General features: G+C 36.9%; 2 protein-coding genes across 2 annotated transcripts; both read left to right on the forward strand.

The window, feature by feature from the left end:
• Positions 1–15645: 15645 nt before the first annotated feature.
• LOC106760303 lies at positions 15646–17847 on the forward strand. The gene is made up of 2 exons (XM_014643755.2): positions 15646–16488; positions 17617–17847. Exons 1-2 carry the CDS (start codon positions 15646–15648, stop codon positions 17845–17847), a joined length of 1074 nt encoding a protein of 357 aa, XP_014499241.2.
• A 967-nt stretch (positions 17848–18814) lies between these two features.
• Positions 18815–19312, forward strand: LOC106760304. Its single transcript, XM_014643757.1, has one exon. It carries the CDS (start codon positions 18815–18817, stop codon positions 19310–19312), a length of 498 nt encoding a protein of 165 aa, XP_014499243.1.
• The last annotated feature ends 738 nt before the right edge of the window (positions 19313–20050 follow it).

The following is a 20050-nucleotide window of genomic DNA, read 5'->3' on the forward strand; positions in this document are numbered from 1 at the left end:
GATTCATAAGAGTGGTTTGAATTCGCAGATTTGTGACTCAGTTTTTTTTTTTTTTTTTTTGTGGCGACACGAAGATGGTTGATGAAGGAAGATGAGGTTATGCTAATAGTGAGTTTTAAAGTTTGCAATCGGGGTTTTCACGATGGTGAAGATCATGATTGGGTTTTTGCGTTTTGCAATATAGGTCTCTGGTTCTGTTACTGCTTGTAGGTTGCATTAATGATTGTGTGAAGGCTCGTGGTGGAGGATGAGGATTGAACAACAATTTTACAAAAACAACTTTAACTTATCATTGCCACACCATTTTCACTTAACTTGCCACTATCGCAACTGAAATCGCGATAGAACGACGATAAAAAAAAACGATGGGTTTGAAAAAAAGAGATTTGTAGTCACCACTATAGTTTATTTTGGAAAACTATAAAAAAAAACCATAAAATGATAAGGCGTGGTTTATGAAAACCAGATTCTGGGTTCGGGAGTCAGTTATGCGTAGAGAATGTATTAACACCCTACAATACCTGCCCAAAGGCAGTACCCTTAACTAATTATGCGAAGACAAAGTCGTTTTCAAAATGTTTAACTATCCCAAAAAGACACTATAAAGAAACAAAATATTTTTTTTAGTCTTTTGAGCCCGACAAGGATTGACCTTGCTCCTACGTATTCTCATTCAAAATGAGAAATCACGGTTATGTAGTTCTTTTTAAAGATTGATTGCTAGTTAGAAAATGTAGATATTCTTGGTTTTTGAAGATTTTGCATTTTTTGGTATTTTAAGAAAAAGGAAGCTAATAAGTATTAGACCGACGTGGACGATCACACGAGTACTCATACCTTTGGAATGATATTCAAATATTTTTAATTGTTTTTAAAGATAAAGAAAAGCATTAGGCACTAGGACGATGCAGACGATCACATAAGTGCTTATACTTTTAAATTGCCATCTAATTATGTTATTTTAAAGAGAAAGAAAATTATTAAGCACTAGGACAATGCAAGCGGTCACACGAGTGTTTAACCTTTTACAATATTATTTTTGTTATATTTTAATTATTTTTAAAAGAGAGAGAAAAAGGTATTAAGCACTAGGACGATGCGAGCGATCATATGAGTGCTTAACCTTTTAAAATATTATTTTGTTAGTTTTTAATTATTTTTAAAACAGAAAGAAAAAGGTATTAAGCACTAAGAAGACACGAGCAGTCACACGAATGCTTAACCTTTTAAAATGCTATTTTGTTATTTTTTAATTATTTTTAAAAGAGAAAAAAAAATATTAAGCATTAGGACGACGCGAATGTTTAACCTTTTAAAAATTTTATTTTGTTATTTTTTAATTATTTTTAACAAAGAAAGATAAATGTATTAAACATTAGGATGACGTGAACAGTCACACGAGTGCTTAACTTTTTAAAATATTATTTTATTATTTTTTAATTATATTTAAAAGAGAAAGAAAAAAAATATTAAACATTAGGGTGACACAAACAATCACACGAGTATATACCTTTTAAAATATTATTTTGTTATTTTTTAATTTATAAATCTTATTTATTTTCCATGTATTATTATTATATATATTTTTAAATAGGTAGATATTGAAAAATGAAAAAAATGTCCAAGAATAAAAAAAAAATCAGGCTCAAAGGAAGAATTTGAGCCCAAAACACAAGAAAAAAACAAAAAGATATGGGAGTGCCAAGATGAGAAATGGGGTGTGCGGATCAGAAGAGATACTTTTTTTTGAAAAAAACTAGCTCAGAAATGCTGGCCAAGGCCTTTCTTCCCAGCAGAAACAATAGGGATTCTGCACCTTTCTCTCATTTGTGCTCAAACCCAAGAGACTCAGGGTCTCTTTCTCCGGACGAAATAGCCTAGGAAAGGGCTTGCCTCCCCTGCGCACATGCGCCACCGCCCCATCAGACTAGCCACCGCGACGGACTCTCTACTCAGTCCACAGCGTCGTCGGGGACACCAAGCTAAAGCTACTGCCGGCCGCGGCGTTAGATTCGTCTCTTTTCTCTTCTTTGCTCGCAAACAGAGAGACCCTTTTCCTCTCCTCCGCCACCAACGAAACTGGCCGCCGCCGCCTCTGCCAAACTGGCCGCCGTTCACTACCTGATGCAGCGCCAGCCGTGGCGTCGGATTCTTCCTCAGCCTGATTTTCCCCGCCGCGACTCTCGAACATTAGAGATTTAGGAATTTGCTATTGAATTTTGCTCCTTTTCTGTAGTTGTCACGCCGCTATCCTAGAGGTGGTGGTGGAGTGACTGTTGAAGACATTTGATTGGGATTCCGCTTCGGGCTTGGGGGTTCAATTGTTGGGGTTAGTTCGTTTGGATTTTGGGATGTTGATTTGGCTTCTTCTGTTGTTTTTTTTTTTTTTTTCTAAATGCAGGGGATCAAATGACTTTGATGACGAAGAGGAATCAAAGAGTGGATTACGCAGGTTTCATGTTGAAGATGAAGTGTGCTTATGCGTTGGATGATGACGGAGAAAGGGGAATATTCACACCACAATGTCATACATAAGCAGAGCAACAACAAGCATAAAACGAAGTATACAATGCAGCAAGCCTACTCTATTAGAGCATGACGACACTAGTGAGCAAGGTAATGCTGATCTCTTGAAGCTTTGTTTGCTATTGTCAGTTTCGTGTATCTGATGTCTTCTTCCCCTCTTTTGGCTGGCTTTATTTTTTTCTTTGCAGGTGAATGATGGATGTTTTAACAAGGGATGGATGATGATCCAAGATTGGGTGAGAAGCGTCTAGATTTTTTCTTAGGCCGTGGTAGTAGTTTCTCCCCCAAAAAATATCCTCTCCGTTTTTTTGATTTTTATGATGCCCCCTCAACTAAAATTCTCTAACCGTTTTCTTCGCGCCCACAATCCCCAAATGCGCCCCCCTTGTCAACAAACTTCTCTCCTTTTCTTTCACGTTTTCTCCCTTCTCTATTTTGTTACGATTTCTTTTTTATCATTTATTTTTTAATTATATTAAAACAAAAGTAAAAATGAAAATTAAAAGGTAAAAATAAAATTACAGAGGAAGTTCAAAATTAAAAGTAAAACATAAAAAATAAAAATCAAAATAAGTAAATAAAAATAATAAAATACAATAAAACCAAAAAAACAAGAACAAACTTTTTCTTAAGGGTAGCAATCTTATATAGAGTTTATTTTACGTTTTTATTATTTCTTTTTTAACTCTTGATAAATCCTTATTTACCAATCCGATCAAAATTGGATATTCACAATTGTCCCTTATACTTGGATTTAGTTAGATAATATGATAAAATGATATCTTTATATTATCAAATTAAAAGATAAATAAAGATATAAATACTAATTTCGTCTGGATTTTAAAGGAGGTAAAATGAAGGAAGATGAATACAAATCATAAGATTAACCAAATCCATGAAAAAGGTGAGATTGCAATAAAAGAATTCGACCATGCCTAGCAGAGTATCGAAATCCTGAAACAACATGGATTTGACCATTTTCTAGCAAAGGGTCAATATCGCAGAAAAACTAAAAAACTAAAGATGTTAGATAAAATTGGGCTTAAAGTTGCCAGCAAAGCTGGGCTTGAGAGAATTAAGGCATGCAAATCTCCTAGAGGGTGTCCTAACCTTATGGATGAATGAAATGAGGTGTCACAACCTCGCGGAGGGTGTAATAACCTTATGGATGAATGAAATGAGGTGTCACAACCTCGTAGAGAGTGTAATAACCCTATGAATGAGTGAAGTGAGGTGTACTAACTTCGTGAAAAAGGTGTACCAATCCTATAAATGAATGATATGAGGTGTACCAACCTTGTGAAAAAGGTGTACTAACCTTGTGAATGGATGATGTGAGGTGTATCAACCTCGTGAAAAAGGTGTACCAACCTTATGAATACATGATATGAGGTGTACCAACCTAGTAAAAAAAGGTGTACCAACCCTATGAATGGATGATGTGAGGTGTACCAACCTCGTGAAAAAGGTGCACCAACCTTATAAGTGGATGTAGTGAGGTGTACCAACCTCGTGAAAAGGGTGTACAAACCCTATGAATGGATGATGTGAGGTGTACCAACCTCGTGAAAAAGGTGTATCAACCCTATGGATGGATGATGTGAGGCGTACCAACCTCATGAAAAGGGTGTACCAACCCTATGAATGGATGATGTGAGGTGTACCAACCTCGTGAAAAAAGGTGTACCAACCCTATGAATAGATGATGTGAGGTTTACCAACGATGTGAAAAATGTGTACCCATCCTATGAATGAATGAAGTGAGGTGTACTAACCTTGTGAAAAGGGTGTACCAACCCTATGAATGGATGATGTGAGGTTGTCAACAGCCAATTTCGTCTGGGAAGGTAAATAATCAAAATTAAAGAATAAGAGAATAATAATTAATGGTGGGTAAAGAAAAAAAGGAAAAAGAAAATAGTAAAATGATCTTCCTTAATGTAGGACACATCACTTTAAAATGTTTTTGAAATATTAGTTTAATATGATAATAATTTGAATCAATATTATGACAATAATTATAAGCAATAATTAAAAATAGGGTTAAATATGTTTTTAGTTCCTATACTTTGGGGCGATTTTGGTTTTAGTCCATCTTTCAAACTAAGGTACAATTTAGTCCTTCAACTTTAGAAAATTCTGCTTTTAGTCTTTTTTACCAAATTTTTTAAACTTTGTTTGTTGTTTCAAACGCGTTTCTCAGTTAACATTGAAGCAAAAATGTGTCAAACAGTGTAAACAATCCAAATGCTATAATGAAACGTGCTTGAAACAGCAAATAAAGTTAAAAAAATTTGGTAAAAAAGACTAAAACCAGAGTTTTATAAAGTTTAAGGACTAAATTGTACCTTAGTTTGAAAGAGGGACTAAAAACAAAATCACTCCAAAGTATAGGGACTAAAAACATATTTAACCCTTAAAAATAATATATTGATTGCTGCATCAGTTTCTTCCTAAAGACAAAAAAATATTTTTGTTTCATAATAATTTCTTTTATTTTATTTTAACTTTATATTTGGGAAAAATTAAATATTTTGGAAAACCACATTAATTTTATACATTTAATTAAACGCTGCCTTTGGGCAGGCGCGGTAAGGTGCTAACACCTTCCTTACATGTAATCGATTCCCGAACCTGAAAATCTTTTTTTTGTAGACCTAATCTTATTTTATGGTTTTCCATAGTTTTTCCATAATAAATTATGGTGGCGACCCACAAAATCTTTTCTTAAATCCGTTGATTTTCGGTTCGCCATCCCATCGCGATCCTGGTTGCGACAAATGGTGACTCCACTGGGGACGCATAGAGAATCAGGCATTGTTAATTAAATGTTCAAAATTGATGTGATTTTTCTTTTCTTTTTATTTTTTTATTTTGTTTTATTTTATTTTATTTTATTTTATTTCCCCTTAATTTATTTTGGTAATTCTATTTATATGCTTTTATTCTCATTATTATTATTGTACATATCATGAGTGAGACCCTATACCCGGGTCTGAGTGTAACATATAATTAGAGGGGTTGTGTAGCGGTGTCACGTCTAAACTATTTCCAGTTTGGCTATCGTGAAAACCCCAACCAGTGGTTGTTCTCTTTACATGCAATTTCACACCTAGTTGCGTTCAATTGTTGTGGAAAAGTTGTGAAAAGGACCACAACTCTGGTGGCCTTGATCTTAGGTTTAAGAAGTCTTTCCTGTGAGATTGCATATACATTGCTTAAACCTTAATACATTGGACCTACTTTAGAGGCATAAAGCATGCCGTCTTTTATACATCCCATGCATTACCAACATTTTTTTCTTCTACCAATACCAGCGGAAATCACATAGTTTTTTGATATCGTAAAGGTTGAAACTTAACATAGAATCTGAAACTATGCAACAAACTAATTCCGCCATATTAAGAAGGAGACTATTCTGACGGGATTGATAAGATTAGGAAAGCAATTGAAGATTATGAAGAGAGAAGCGTTCAGAAAGAAGTATGGAAATCTACTCAGTCTGATGGAGGTGGAGGTACCATCACTCGCTATCACTACCTTGTCTCAATATCATGATTCTCCACTGAGGTGCTTTACGTTTCAAGACTTCTAGTTGGCACCAACTGTAGAAGAATTCAAGTACATCTTGGGTTTAGCATAGGAAGGTACAACTCCGTACCAGCACCTAAAGCACCATGCTTCCATTACTACTATTGTTGCTATTATGAAATTGCACCCGAGAGAGTTAGAAGACAGGTTGGTAGCCAGAAACCATGTGAGAGGACTCACTCTAGAGTATTTGGAGCAATACCTTCATCATTTGGCTGACAGCGAAGAATGCAAAACCTTCATGGAAGTGTTGGCCCTTACTTTATACGACATCGTGTTGTTTCCTAAGATTGAGGATTTTATCGATTACGGAGCGATGAATGTCTTTGTGGCAAAGAAGACGAGAGCGAAGAATCCTGTCACTGCAATTTTTGGTAATGTTTATGGGACAATGAGTTTCTGTCATTAAAGGAAAGGACAAAAGATCATCTGTTGTTTGTCGGCTTTATATCAGTGGTTGACTTCTCGTGTGTTCAAGGGGATGGTTGACAAGACCATGGGGGTAGAGGAATGGGCTCACTTCTTCGCAAGTCTAAATGGAGGGAAGATAAAGTGGCGTCCTTCTTGGCTTAGGGGCAGGTGCTTCATCCATTATTATGGTAATTTCCCCAACATTCCACTCATTGGAGCTCGGTACTGTATCAATTACAATTCTACTTTGGTTCAAAGACAGTTTGGGCATCCCATGAGAGGGGCACCGTCATCCGATTATCTCACGCCACTTTTCATTTATTATGAAGATGGATGTTTTATGATAATACAAAGTTGCTTGAAGTGTCATTGAACCATTTAACTCACTGCTATTCAAAATCACCATTGTTGTTTCACTCTTTCAGCCACTTTTTCACGCTGCAGCTGGTATCATACGCTGTTATCCACCATTTCTGTTTCAAATTATAAATTGGATTGACAAAAGTTGGGGATCTTGTTCCAAACACATTTAAATCCATATACAGGTGTAAACCAATCCAAAAAAAGCAATTAAAACCCCTACAATCCAGTTTTACAACTCCAAAATCTGAAAATACAAATTTTGCAGCTCATTGTGGCATTTCATCAAACAGTTCAAGGTGACGTGTCAAGGTTGAGTCTGGCTCCAGGAGTGACAATTCCACACAAGTTCAAGGTGTCAGAATTCGAGAAGTACAAGGGTAACACATGCCCGAAGAATCATTTAACCATGTACTGTCGAAAAATGGCTGCCTACGTTCATGACGACAAATTACATATTCATCTCTTCGAAGATAGTTTGGCTGATGCGGCGTTAAGTTGGTACACGCATTTGAATTCCTCTCATATCCGTTCCTGGTTAGATCTGGAAGATGCCTTTGTAAGGCAATACAAATACAACATGCATGCGCTAGACAGGTTACAATTACACCACATGGCAAAGAAAGAAGAAAAGTCTTTTAAAGAATATGGGCAACGATGGAGAGAGTTGGCAGCGCAGGTTGAGCCACCTTTATATGACAAGGAGATGGTTGCAATGTTTGTGAGCATGCTACAACCACCATTTTATGAGCATATGATTGGAAATGTGTCTTCCAATATTGCTGATATCATCATCATAGGCGAAAGGATTGAGATCGGACTGAAAAGTGGGAAAATTACGTCTTAGGCCACCACCCTGAAGAAATATATTTTTAATTCGGGGAGAGAGAAAGAAGGGGGAGTTCATGCAACATCAACAATACCCATGTGGGGAGGTCATGCACCCACTCGTGGCTATCAACCAATCCTGAGTTACCATCCTTATGTGAACAATACAATGTCTGGTCCCCAAATAAGACCTCGACTGCCAGGGTATTATCAACCACAAGAGGCCTCGAATAATGCCTGGGGCACTAGAGTCGGCTTAGGTCCTGATAAGAACGTTGGTTAAAGCTCTCATTCTAGGAGGAACCGAGAGAAAAATTTCACTCCCATTCCTATGACATATACGAAACTGTTACCTCATCTCCTTAAGAAGGGTCTGGCGCTATTCGCCCAATGAAACCCTTACAACCTCCATACGTTAAAGGTTTTGATGCAAATGCGAGATGCAATTTTCACGGGGGAGCTGTCGGCCATTCAACGAAAATGTGCACATCCCTTAAATTCAAAGTACAATCTCTAATTGATGTAGGATGGTTGAAGTTTCAAGAGGAAAAACCTAGTGTTGAAGTCAATCCCCTTGCCGAGCATGGAAGTACCTCAACAAACAAGATCTGATTGATAGAGGTTTCCTACAAATATACCTCAAGGATAAAGAAGAAGTATTTGCAAACCCAAGAATGGGAAGATAAAGAGTTTTCCTGTGATGCTTATTAAATTTGTAATCGCTTTTTTTATCACCCTTACTGCTTTTCCCGGAGCCTTGAGGTTCGTACGTTACGGGTTGACACTTTCTTTTGCTTTTGGTTTAACATTAAAAGATGTTTGTTTTGTTTTTTCAATCATCTCGTGTCTTAATTTTCTTAACTCAAATAATACTTATATGACAATAAATGTTTTGAAAACAATAATGTTGATTTTCCTAATTTTGAGCGCCCTATCAACAACATGGAAAATGATTATGATTGACCCGGAACCCTCTCCAGATTTAATGAGATGAAACCCCATCAAGAAAAGGTTGAAGTCTTTAATATAGGAGAGCAAGAGAGAAGAGGTAAAAGTCGGCACCAACACGAAAAAAAAAAGTTCAACATAAGTTACCACTCAAGGCAGAATGTCTTTGGATCAAAGATGAAGTACAAAAGCAATTCGATGCGAGATATGCATGTTCACAATCATGATTTCTCATTGCCACAAACCTGAATAATCAAACTTCACATCATCATCCAAAGATGAGTCGGGCAGTCAAGGCTGCTAATAAAAAATATCAAGAGGATTGTACCTTCACTTTACACGATTACTACACAACGATACACAGATTGACTGGGGCAACACCTTTTTCTTTGGAAGCAGTACTACCCTTTGAGGTAGAAATCCCATCCCTACGAGTATTAAGGGAAACCCAGTTAGAAGAAGCAGATTGGGTTCAAACCCGGTTCGATCAACCTAATCTCATTGAGGAAAAAAGTTTGACCACAACATGCCAACAAAGAATGAAGAGGGCATTCGACAAGAAGGTAAACTCTAAAGAATTCCAAGAAGGCGAATTGGTCCTAAAAAAGATTTTGCCAATATAGAAGGATCATAGGGGCAAATGGACTCCAAATTATGAAGGCCCATATGTGGTAAAAAAGGCATTTGGTTGTGGGGCACTTATTCTCATAAGAACGAATGAAGAGGAGTTACCTTTGCTAGTTAATTGTGATGCAGTCAAAAAAATTATGTGCATAATGATTCCATGATATGGAATGCTCTTAAAGTGGAATTGATAATATTGTATTTTGTTTTATTCAATAAATCGTTTTCATCTCTTTTATAAGGTCGCTCTTAATTTTCAAAATGCCTCCCGAAAATACTAAGCATCACAGGCAGATTCATTGGGTGCGAGTTTGTTCTTAAGGGATGTCGTGGAATTATTCAAAAAAAGGGTAATAAAATATATGGGTCTCACACGAATTTTTCACTCATATATTCATCATACATCATCATGCTTGCATCATCGTAAAGGCTCAAAAGCAGGGCACACCATGCATCGCCGACGTCCAGAAGGGATTCACGATTTTGTTGGAGGGAGTTCGAATGATACATCGGTGAGAAAGTTAAAAAAAAAAGATATGAATAAGGGTCTCACATGAGTTCCGCAAAGCACGCATTTCCATAGCATAGATGACTCTAAATTAAGTTCAAAGAAGAAAGTCCAAAGCTATAAGAAGATCAATTCGAAAAACAAAGGGAAAGGTGATACCCCTCCATAGCGAAGCACACCTCTTAAGCGAAATCAAAGGTGATACCCCTCCACAGCGAAGTACACCTCATAAGCGAAAAATCAAAGGTGATACCCCTCCACAGGGAAGTACACCTCTTAAGTGAAATCAAAGTGAAATCAAAAGTGATACCCCTCCACAACGAAGCACACCTCTTAAGCGAAATCAAAGGTGATACCCCTTCACAGCGAAGTACACCTCTTAAGCGAAATCAAAGGTGATACCCCTCCATAGGGAAGTACACCTCTTAAGCGAAATAAAAGGTGATACCCCTCCATAGCGAAGTACACCTCTTAAGCGAAATAAAAGGTGATACCCCTTCATAGCGAAGTACACCTCTTAAGCGAAATCAAAGGTGATACCCCTCCACAACGAAGTACACCTCTTAAGCGAAATCATAGGTGATACCCCTCGACAGCGAAGTACACCTCTTAAGCGAAATCAAAGGTGATACCCTTCCACAGCAAAGTACACCTCTTAAGCGAAATCATAGGTGATACCCCTCGACAGCGAAGTACACCTCTTAAGCGAAATCAAAGGTGATACCCTTCCACAGCGAAGTACACCTCTTAAGCGAAATAAAAGGTGATGCCCTCCACAGCGAAGTACACCTCTTAAAGAGAAATCAAAGGTGGTACCCCCAAAGAAGAAAAAGCCCAGTTTTCATCCTAGCACCAATTAAAAAAAATTTCCAGTTTTCATCCTGGCTCCAAAGAATAAAAAAGCCTAGTTTTCATCCTGGCATTGAAGCCCAGTTTTCATCTTAGCACCGAAGATTTCCCAAAATATTATGAGGTTCATACACCTCTCCAGAAGTTCATATGGTATGACACACCCTCCACAAGTGTCACAACTCTTCTGCAAAATCCACAAGGTTGCTACATTCTCTACCAGGTGTGAGTCGAGGTAATCTTTTTCATTCTTTTTAGACATGAACGAAATTAGTGTCTTTATCGTTATGTGGCTTTTATTGTGATAACACAAAAACTCTAGAGTTCATGTTATCTAGCAAAATTTAAATAAAGAGGGGTAACTATTAACACCCAATTTCGTTTGGAAAAGTAAATAATCAAAATTAAAGAATAAGAGAATAATAATTAATGGTGGGTAAAGCAAAAAATGAAAAAGAAAATAGTAAAATGATCTTCCTTAATGCAGGACACATCACTTTAGAATGTTTTTGAAATATTAGTTTAATATGATAATAATTTGAGTCAATATTATAGCAATAATTATAAGCAATAATTAAAAATAATATATTGATTGTTGCATCAATTTCTTCCTAAAAACAAAAATATGATTTATATTTTAAAATGGAAAAATTTTCTGACAATTATTATAATCAATGTCTTGAATTTTATTTGATTTATTTTTCTTGCAATCAAGACCATTTCTTTCCATATTTTGTCCATTGTCGATTAATTCTCAATTAAGACAAGATTGTCATAATATTACAATGAGTGTACATAAATACACACTCTGTGAAAGGAAAAAGGGACGAAAAAAAAGAGAGAGACTTGCAGAAACAATAGAGAAAGAAAGAAAGAGGGTATAGAGAAAATAGGTTCTCACACATAAGGGTTCAGTCAACCAATATCACCAAAGAAGAAACAAGGGAGTAATGAAAGCTAAAAGGGTATGTCATCTCTGCACCATTCTTTTTTTCTTTTTATTGTGCTCTGAATTTTTTTTTCTGAATGGTTTTTTTAATATACACAAATAATGTTTTTTTAAATAATAAATTAAAGGGTACGCATCGGCCTATGACCAATTTCTTTCTTTTTTTCACCATTCTTAAAATATAAAAATACAAAATATTTAAGACCAAAAAAGTGTCATTTTTTTTAAATCAAACCTTTTTACCAGAACTACGGGATCCCTGATTTTCCATTATGAATGAAGATATGTAGGAGCAAGGTCAATCCTTGTTGGGTTCACTTTTCAGAAATATCAAACAATTTATAATAATTTTTAAATGAACTCATAAACCTTTTTCTAGATAAAGGACTACGCGATCCCTAATTATCCATTATAAATTGATATACATAGGCATAAGATCAATCCTTGTCGGGGTTCACAAACAAAAAAATATGTTTGTTTCATAAAAATTTCTTTTATTTTATTTTACTTTTATTTTTGGGAAAAATTAAATATTTTGGAAAACCACGTTAATTTTATATATTTAATTAAAGTTACTGCATTTGGGTAGGCGCGGTAAGGTGCTAACACCTTCCTTACATGTAACCGATTTCTGAACTTGAAAATCTGTTTTTCATAGACCAAATCTTATTTTATGGTTTTCCATAGTTTTTCCATAATAAATTATGGTGGCGACTCCCAAAATATTTTCTTAAACCCGTTTGTTTTCGGTTCGCCATCCCGTCACGATTCCGGTTGCGACAGAGGTGTACTAACCTCGTGAAAATGGTATATTAACCCTATGGATGAATAAAATGAACGTTATCTTTGGGTTCGACCATTGTCTTATAGAAGGCTGCTTTTTCACAACTTCTCTTTCTCCTTAAGGATTTTTCAAACAATTTTCCTCGCTCCTTATGAAACGTATGATGTAATGTTGTGAGGGTGCATGAATGTATAAAAACATGAGACCTTTGTTTCGTTCTTTTCTTTTGCTCTCTTTCTTTTTCTTTGTTTTCTTTTTTTTTTTCAATGTGTTTCTCCCCCTTATTTGGAATGTGCCCATGTTTGGAATCCGTTGTCAACATCATCGTCAAACTCGATGTACATTCAAAAGGCATTCATTGAAAATAATGTGAAGAGGTAGTGAGTCCTCTAATGAGCAGGAAAAAAAATGTAACCATGAGTTCGAACTCCTTTTAACGCTTCTCACAATCCATGTTGGCTTGAACCTGGGAAGATGTGGGAAATGGGTGTTAAAATAAAAAGTAGATGGTTGAATGATTATTTGTGGGCAACATTAACATTTGTGTTAGCCTTATCTAGGGAGATGCCATTAATATTTAAACATAGAAACATGTAGAGCTCACAAGGCTGCCCCAATTTTGTTGCACACAGTAAATACCATTTGAAGAGGTGGAATGGTTTGAGTAGGAAGGGTTGCCCCAGTTTGATGATTCTCTCTTGACATGACGATTGATGGGTAGACTTTACATTATATTTTTTCATTTTTCATTTTCGATGCCTTTTTCTTTTCTGCTAGTGATTGTGTCATTCACCACATAATTTCATTCTGAAGTTAAGTTCGTGAGAAAGATCAGGGCAAACATTCTTCAGTCAGCGTGGACTTTAATTGGCTTATATCATGGCTAAAAGGCAAAGGGTTATGAAAGAAGTGGATAATGAAGGCCCAAATATGTGTTTAACAGTTAAATTATTTTAAAAAGAATCATCTGCAAGGTGTCAAGTCAACAGGTTTCCAGGAGTTTGAAACTACAGACATCCTTTTATTATTTTTTTGTTTTTTGTTCATTTTTGTTCATTTTTTTTCTTTACTTCCCATTAGGTCATTTGTTTTGTTGCCCTTGCTGTAGCCCTTTTTTAGCCTTTCCTTTTTCTTTTCCTTTTTTCTAGAAATTTTCTCATTGATTTTGGATGCCCTTGATGTACCTTTTGGATCCACATCGATATGCTAATGATTCTTGTTTAGGGTGATTGATAACGGTTTAAAACACCGTTATTTGTGATAGGATTTTGATACTAAAAGAATCGTTTTTCACTTAGAAACTTGCTTGGACTCGTCCTTTTTGAATAAATTGTGTGAACAAGAGAGTTGAGGTTAATTTCAATGATTTTATGACTAATTCCCCTTATTTTGACAGAGATTGACGTAATACTGAAAGAAGAGACGAAAGACCAAGAGGAGCAAGCTTAGAATCGGTCAAAAAGGCACCAGAAGGAGGGAAAACATGCAGCCCGGGCGACCAGGAGCGTAGCTGAAGCGAGAAAAATCGACGTCCGCCGCCCGGGCGGTGGATCTCGACGCTCGGGCGGTTCTGGTTCGTAGCCATGGCGTCCAAATCTGATGCCCAAGCCCAACATGACTCTCAATTCACACCTGGGCGACCTCCCTACGACGCCTGAGCGTGATTTCATGTGGATCAGGCCCTGTTTCTACTTTGTTTTGATTCTTTTGGACCGGGCCTCACTTTGGAGCACTTCTGAAACTATTTAAAGGATCCTGGGGCTCTAGGTTTTGCATCCCTGACAGAGAAGAACATAGCAATACACTTTTAGCCTACTCTTAATCTTCCATTCTCGTTCTTTCTGCCATTGTTCATAGAGTTCCCCCATGTGTATTGGGAACTAATTTCTATTTGTTGTTGGGGAATGATGTAACCTTGTAAACTCTCATGTATTTTAACTGGTTCTTAATTCCATATGCTTTTTCATTAATTGTTAGAGTAATTCATTTGTTTCTATTCTTGCTTATACAATAACATTATTTATGAATTGCATGAGTGCCGGGAGGTTCCTTTCAATTCAGGTTCTTGTTGAATTACTCCTAAGGGTTATATTGCTCAAGGATGAGGGTACGACTCGTAGTCGTCTTAACCTCTTGATCTTCACATCTTTTTACCAGGAATGCTAGGAATTGTATGAACTGGTAATTAGGGACATGAAGTGATTCAGTGAGGGACGTTGGCATTAATGCATAAAGAATAATTCTTATATACATGAGAGGAAACTTGGTGAAATTTAACCCCAACAACATATCCATCTCATATAAATCAACCTCCGTTCATATTTGTGCTCTTTGGCCATTGATCAATTGCAATTTTATTTTCTTTATTATTTTTGCATCCCAAACCCATGATCTCTTTATTTTAAGTCTTAATTAATCTTGTTTTCACGCAACTGTTCAACACCGAGAGTCCTCTGGGATATGGTACTTGGTCTTACCATTTTATATTACTTGTGTGACTCGGTACACTTGTTGATTTGCACCAACAAGTTTTTGGCGCCGTTGCCGGGGACTCAGGGTTTTAACTATTCTATTTGTGTGATCCTTGATTAATTTTGACTTTATTTTATTTTTATTTTATTTGTTATTTTTCCATTTTTATTTTTTATTTTTATTTTTCAATTCCTAATTTTTATTTTTATTTTTGTACTAACAATCTCTCTCTAGAATTTTTGTGCAAGATGCAGGGTGTTCTAGGAAATTTCAACCATTGGTAGGGATCTCGCTTAAGCATTAATCAAAATCAATTTGGGCAAGTAGGTGGGCTATTCACTAGACCACCACAAGCTAACAGTACTACAAAGCTTGAGGAGACTCTCCAACAGTTTTTGAAGGAATCTCTTTCAATTCAGGAAAGCATTCAGGCATCATCTAAAAACATGGAGGCACATTGTAAGTTCATAATTCAGAAACTGGATTATATCAAGAATAACATGAAGCCTAGAAGGGAATGCAAGGTAGTTGTCACTAGAAGTGGCAGAATTTTAAATGAGAGAAAAGAAAGAGAGAGGTTGAGAGAAAAAGAAAAATATGAAAAAGAGAGAGAAAAACAAGAGAGTGAGAGGAGAGAAAAAGGAAAAAAATGAACAAAAAGAAAGAGAGAGAGAGAAAAAGAAAAAATAAGTGAGGAGGAGAATGAAAAAAAAAAAGAAAGAAGTTTTTGAAAAATCCCTTCCTTACCCAAGGAATTATTCTAGGAAGGAAAAAGAAAAGCAATTTGAGCGCTTCATGGAGATCTTGAAGAAACTGGAGATAAACTTACCCTTCTCAGAAGCCTTGCAACAAATACCTTCATATGCAAAATTTCTGAAGGAACTCCTCTCTAGAAAAAGAAAGTACATTGAAGAGGAAACAATTGAGGTACAGGGAAACTGCAGCGCCATCATACAAAAGTCATTACCTCCCAAGTTGAAAGATCCAGGAAGTTTCACTATCCCTTGCATTATAGGGAATATCTCTGTTGGGAAGGCACTAATTGATTTGGGGGCCAATATCAATCTCATGCCACTCTCCATGTTTGAAAAGATTGAAGGCTTGGAACTTAAGCCTACCCGAATGACTCTCCAACTAGCAGATAGATCTCTAAAATATCCTTATGGGGTAGCTGAAGACGTGTTGGTAAAAGTGGACAAGTTCTTGTTTCCTGTTGATTTTGTTATCATGGAGATGGAAGAAGATGTGAATGTTCCTCTTATTCTTGGGAGATCTTTTATGAAGACTGCAAGAGTTCTAATTGATGTGGAAAATGGCAAACTGAAGGTGAGAGTGCAAGATGAAGAAGTAAATTTTGATGTCTTTCAAGCCATGTCTCACCCAAAAGATGATAAGGGTTGTTTTCATCTTGATACTCTTGAAAAAATATGCATGATTCAAGAAAAGGAGGTATGCGATGATCCTTCTCTGGAAGAAGCATTTGATGACAATTATGAAAAATTGACTGAGGAAGGCATGAATAATTTTGAAGAATTAAAAGAGGCCCCTTTGTTGAACTCTGAGGAAAAAGTCAAGGAAAGAAAGCCAGAGCTGAAAATGTTACCACCACACTTGAAATATGCGTTTTTAGAAGAAGGGGTAATTCTCTCTCTCCCATAGAGGAAGAAAGATTAATAGAAGTGCTCAAGGCCAACAAAGGAGCTATTGGATGGTCAATCTCAGATCTCAAAGGCATAAGCCCAACTTATTGCATGCACAAAATATTCATGGATGATGACTACAAACCAGTTGCTCAACCACAAAGGAGATTGAATCCAATAATGAAAGAGGAAGTGAGAAAAGAAGTACTGAAGCTACTTGAAGTCAGTATTATTTATCCTATCTCTAACAGTGCATGGGTAAGCCCAGTACAGGTGGTACCAAAAAAAAGGTGGGATGACAATTATTTACAATGAAAAGAATGAACTCATACCCACAAGAACTGTTACTGGATGGAGGATGTGTATTGATTACAGAAAGCTAAACAATGCTACAAGGAAGGATCACTTTCCTCTTCCTTTCATGGACCAAATGTTAGAAAGATTGGCAGGACAGGCTTTCTATTGTTTTCTGGATGGATATTAAGGGTATAATCAAATTGTGGTGGATCCTAAAGACCAAGAAAAAACAGCCTTTACCTTTCCATTTGGAACTTTTGCCTACAGAAAAATGTCATTCGGACTATGTAATGCCCTAGCCACTTTCCAAAGATGCATGCAGGCAATTTTTGCAGATTTGATAGAAAAATGCATTGAGGTCTTCATGGATGATTTTTCAGTATTTGGTAGTTCCTTTCAGCAGTGTTTGTCTAACTTGGATGTAGTACTCAAAAGGTGCACCCAATCAAATCTTGTTCTCAATTGGGAAAAATGTCACTTTATGGTAATAGAAGGTATTGTTTTGGGTCATAAAATTTCTTCCAGAGGAACTTAAGTGGATAGAGCCAAAGTAGAAGTCATTGAAAAATTCCACCACCAACCAATGTGAAAGGAATCAGAAGCTTTTTGGGACATCCTGGCTTTTATGGAAGATTCATCAAGGACTTTTCAAAAATTGCAAAACCACTAAGCATCCTCCTTGTGAAGGACGTTCCTTTTGTGATGGATGAAGAGTGCCTTAAAGCTTTTGATATTTTAAAGAAAAGATTGATTTATGATTCTGTAATTGTAGCTCCTGATTGGAATCAAAACTTTGAGCTGATGTGTGATGCCAGTAATTATGCCATAGGAGCAGTTCTTGGCCAGAGAAGAGGAAAGGTTTTTCACACGATTTATTATGCAAGTCCTCAATGAAGCCCAGCTGAATTATGCCACCACAGAAAAAGAGTTTCTTGCTATTGTGTATGCTTTGGAGAAATTTAGACCATATCTCATTGGGTCTAAGGTAATTATCTACACTGACCATGCGGCTATTAAATATTTGCTAGCCAAGCCAGACTCCAAACCACGATTGAACTGATGGGTACTCATAATGCAAGAATTTGATGTGGAAATCCGTGACAAGAAAGGGAGTGAAAATGTAATTGATGATCACTTATCCCGACTGGTGAATAATGAAGTCACAAGCAAGGAAATAAAGATTTGGGAATCTTTCTCAGATGAAACACTCATGTACATTCAACAAAGGTCGTGGTTTGTTGACATGGCCAATATCAAAGCTGCAGGTGTCATCCCGGAAGATCTCAATTGGCAACAAAGAAAGAAATTTTTGCATGATGCTAAACAGTTTGTCTGGGATGACCCTTACCTCTTCAAAATTGGAGCAGATAATCTCCTGAGACATTGTGTGACTAAGGAAGAATTGGAAGGAATTCTATGACACTGTCATGATTCTCCTTATGGAGGACATTTTAGTGGAGAAAGGACAACCGCAAAGGTACTTCAGTCAGGATTCTATTGGCCCACCCTCTTTAAAGATGCTCATAATCATGCCATGAACTGTGACAAGTGTCAAAGGACAGGAACCATCTTCAGGCATCATGAAATTGCACTGCAAGGAATTCTGGAAGTCGAAGTTTTCGACTGTTGGGGCATAGATGTTGTTGGACCTTTCCTACTGTCCTTCAACAATGAATATATTGGTGGCAGTTGACTATGTAAGCAAATGGGTAGAGGCACTGGCTTGCCCTAAAAATGACACTAGTACTGTCATTAAATTTCTGAAAAGGCAAATCTTTCGCCAGTTTGGAATGCCCAGAGTACTCATTAGTGATGGAGGATCTCATTTTTGCAACCACCAGCTTGCGAAAGTACTCAACCATTATGGTGTGACACATAAAGTGGCTACACCTTATCATCCTCGGACAAACGAGCAAGCCCGAAGTTTCTAACAGGAAAAAAAAAAGATCCTGGAAAAGATAGTCACCACATCAAGGAAGGATTGGTCTTAAAAGTTAGATGATGCCATTTAGGCGTGTCGAACTACAATGAAGACAACCATTGGATTATCTCCTTTCCAAATGATCTATGGAAAGACCTATCACCTACCAGTGGAGATGGAACATAGAGCACTATGGGCATTAAAATTCTTGAATTTTGATCCTGGTGGCACTACAGAAAAGAGAAGGAGGCAACTTATTGACCTTGAGGAGATGAGGTTGCACGCCTATGATTCTTCTAAAAGTTACAAAGAAAAGGTGACGTACTATCATGACAGGAAGCTGGTAAAAAGGGTCTTTACTCCAGGACAACAAGTGCTGCTGTTCAATTCTCGACTAAAACTTTTCCCCGGAAAGTTGAAGTCCAAGTGGTCTGGCCCGTTCTTGATCAAGAATGTCCTCCCCCATGGAGCAATTGAGTTGACAGACCCAACCACTGAAGACCCACAAAGAAGCTGGGTAGTCAGTGGACAATGCCTCAAGCATTACTTGGGTAGTGAGGTTGAAGGCCTCTCTATAGTCATGCAGCTGGTTAGTGTGACATGAGCCTATTGGGTCAAGCTAGTGACGTTAAAGAAGCGCTTGCTGGGAGGCAACCCAGTTCTTTGAATTTTTACTTTTAATTTTTATTTTTGGTTTTAATTTTTGTTCTATTCCATTTATTTTATTTTATTTTATTTTTATTTTTTTTGTGCTCTGCTTGAATGAACTAAACTGCTTTGATTCAACTGTGCCTGTTTTGTGTGATGGATTTTGCTTTATGAGATTTTATTGTTTGATTGAGGTTGAGATGATGCATGATATGCTATAATTGATGAATCCCAATTGGTAAGACAGGTGCTTCTCAAGACGTATGAATTGAAATAAAAAATTTGAAAGTAATCAATCAATATTCATATCTTTAACATAGAAATACTAATAATAGAAATATAAGACTTGTGGTGTAGCAATGTGTGGTATGATTAATGCTTTAGGTCATGCTACAGATGTGCCTATGGCCTCGCCCATAAAATGAGTTTCTAAAGTCGGTACAGGAACCTGAGCGTGGGCATCACGAACTTCATGAATCATCACACGCACGTAGTAAGGTAATAAGAGAGCACCATGAATAGTATGCCCTCCTTCAAGTACTCGTACAACAACCACTATGTGTGGGGGATCCCCATCAACCAACAACTCATACTGACCACTGTAGTTAGTAGGATTTACTGCAAAATATGATCCTCTTATGCTTACCTGAGGTGTTGTTGGAGCTTCAGTGGGCAATCCAATGGTGCCCTGGGT

Source organism: Vigna radiata, chromosome 5 (genome assembly GCF_000741045.1).
Source record: "Vigna radiata var. radiata cultivar VC1973A chromosome 5, Vradiata_ver6, whole genome shotgun sequence".
In the NCBI taxonomy this organism is placed as follows: domain Eukaryota; kingdom Viridiplantae; phylum Streptophyta; class Magnoliopsida; order Fabales; family Fabaceae; genus Vigna; species Vigna radiata.

Excerpts from the sequence above, each read along its gene's own strand:
- LOC106760304 (XM_014643757.1), top strand. The coding sequence starts at position 18,815 with ATGAAGACAACCATTGGATTATCTCCTTTCCAAATGATCTATGGAAAG.
- LOC106760303 (XM_014643755.2), top strand. The coding sequence starts at position 15,646 with ATGGAGATCTTGAAGAAACTGGAGATAAACTTACCCTTCTCAGAAGCC. Across the intron at positions 16,489-17,616 it reads ATGCGTTTTTAGAAGAAGGG|GAGCAGTTCTTGGCCAGAGA; the intron begins GTAATTCTCTCT and ends ATTATGCCATAG.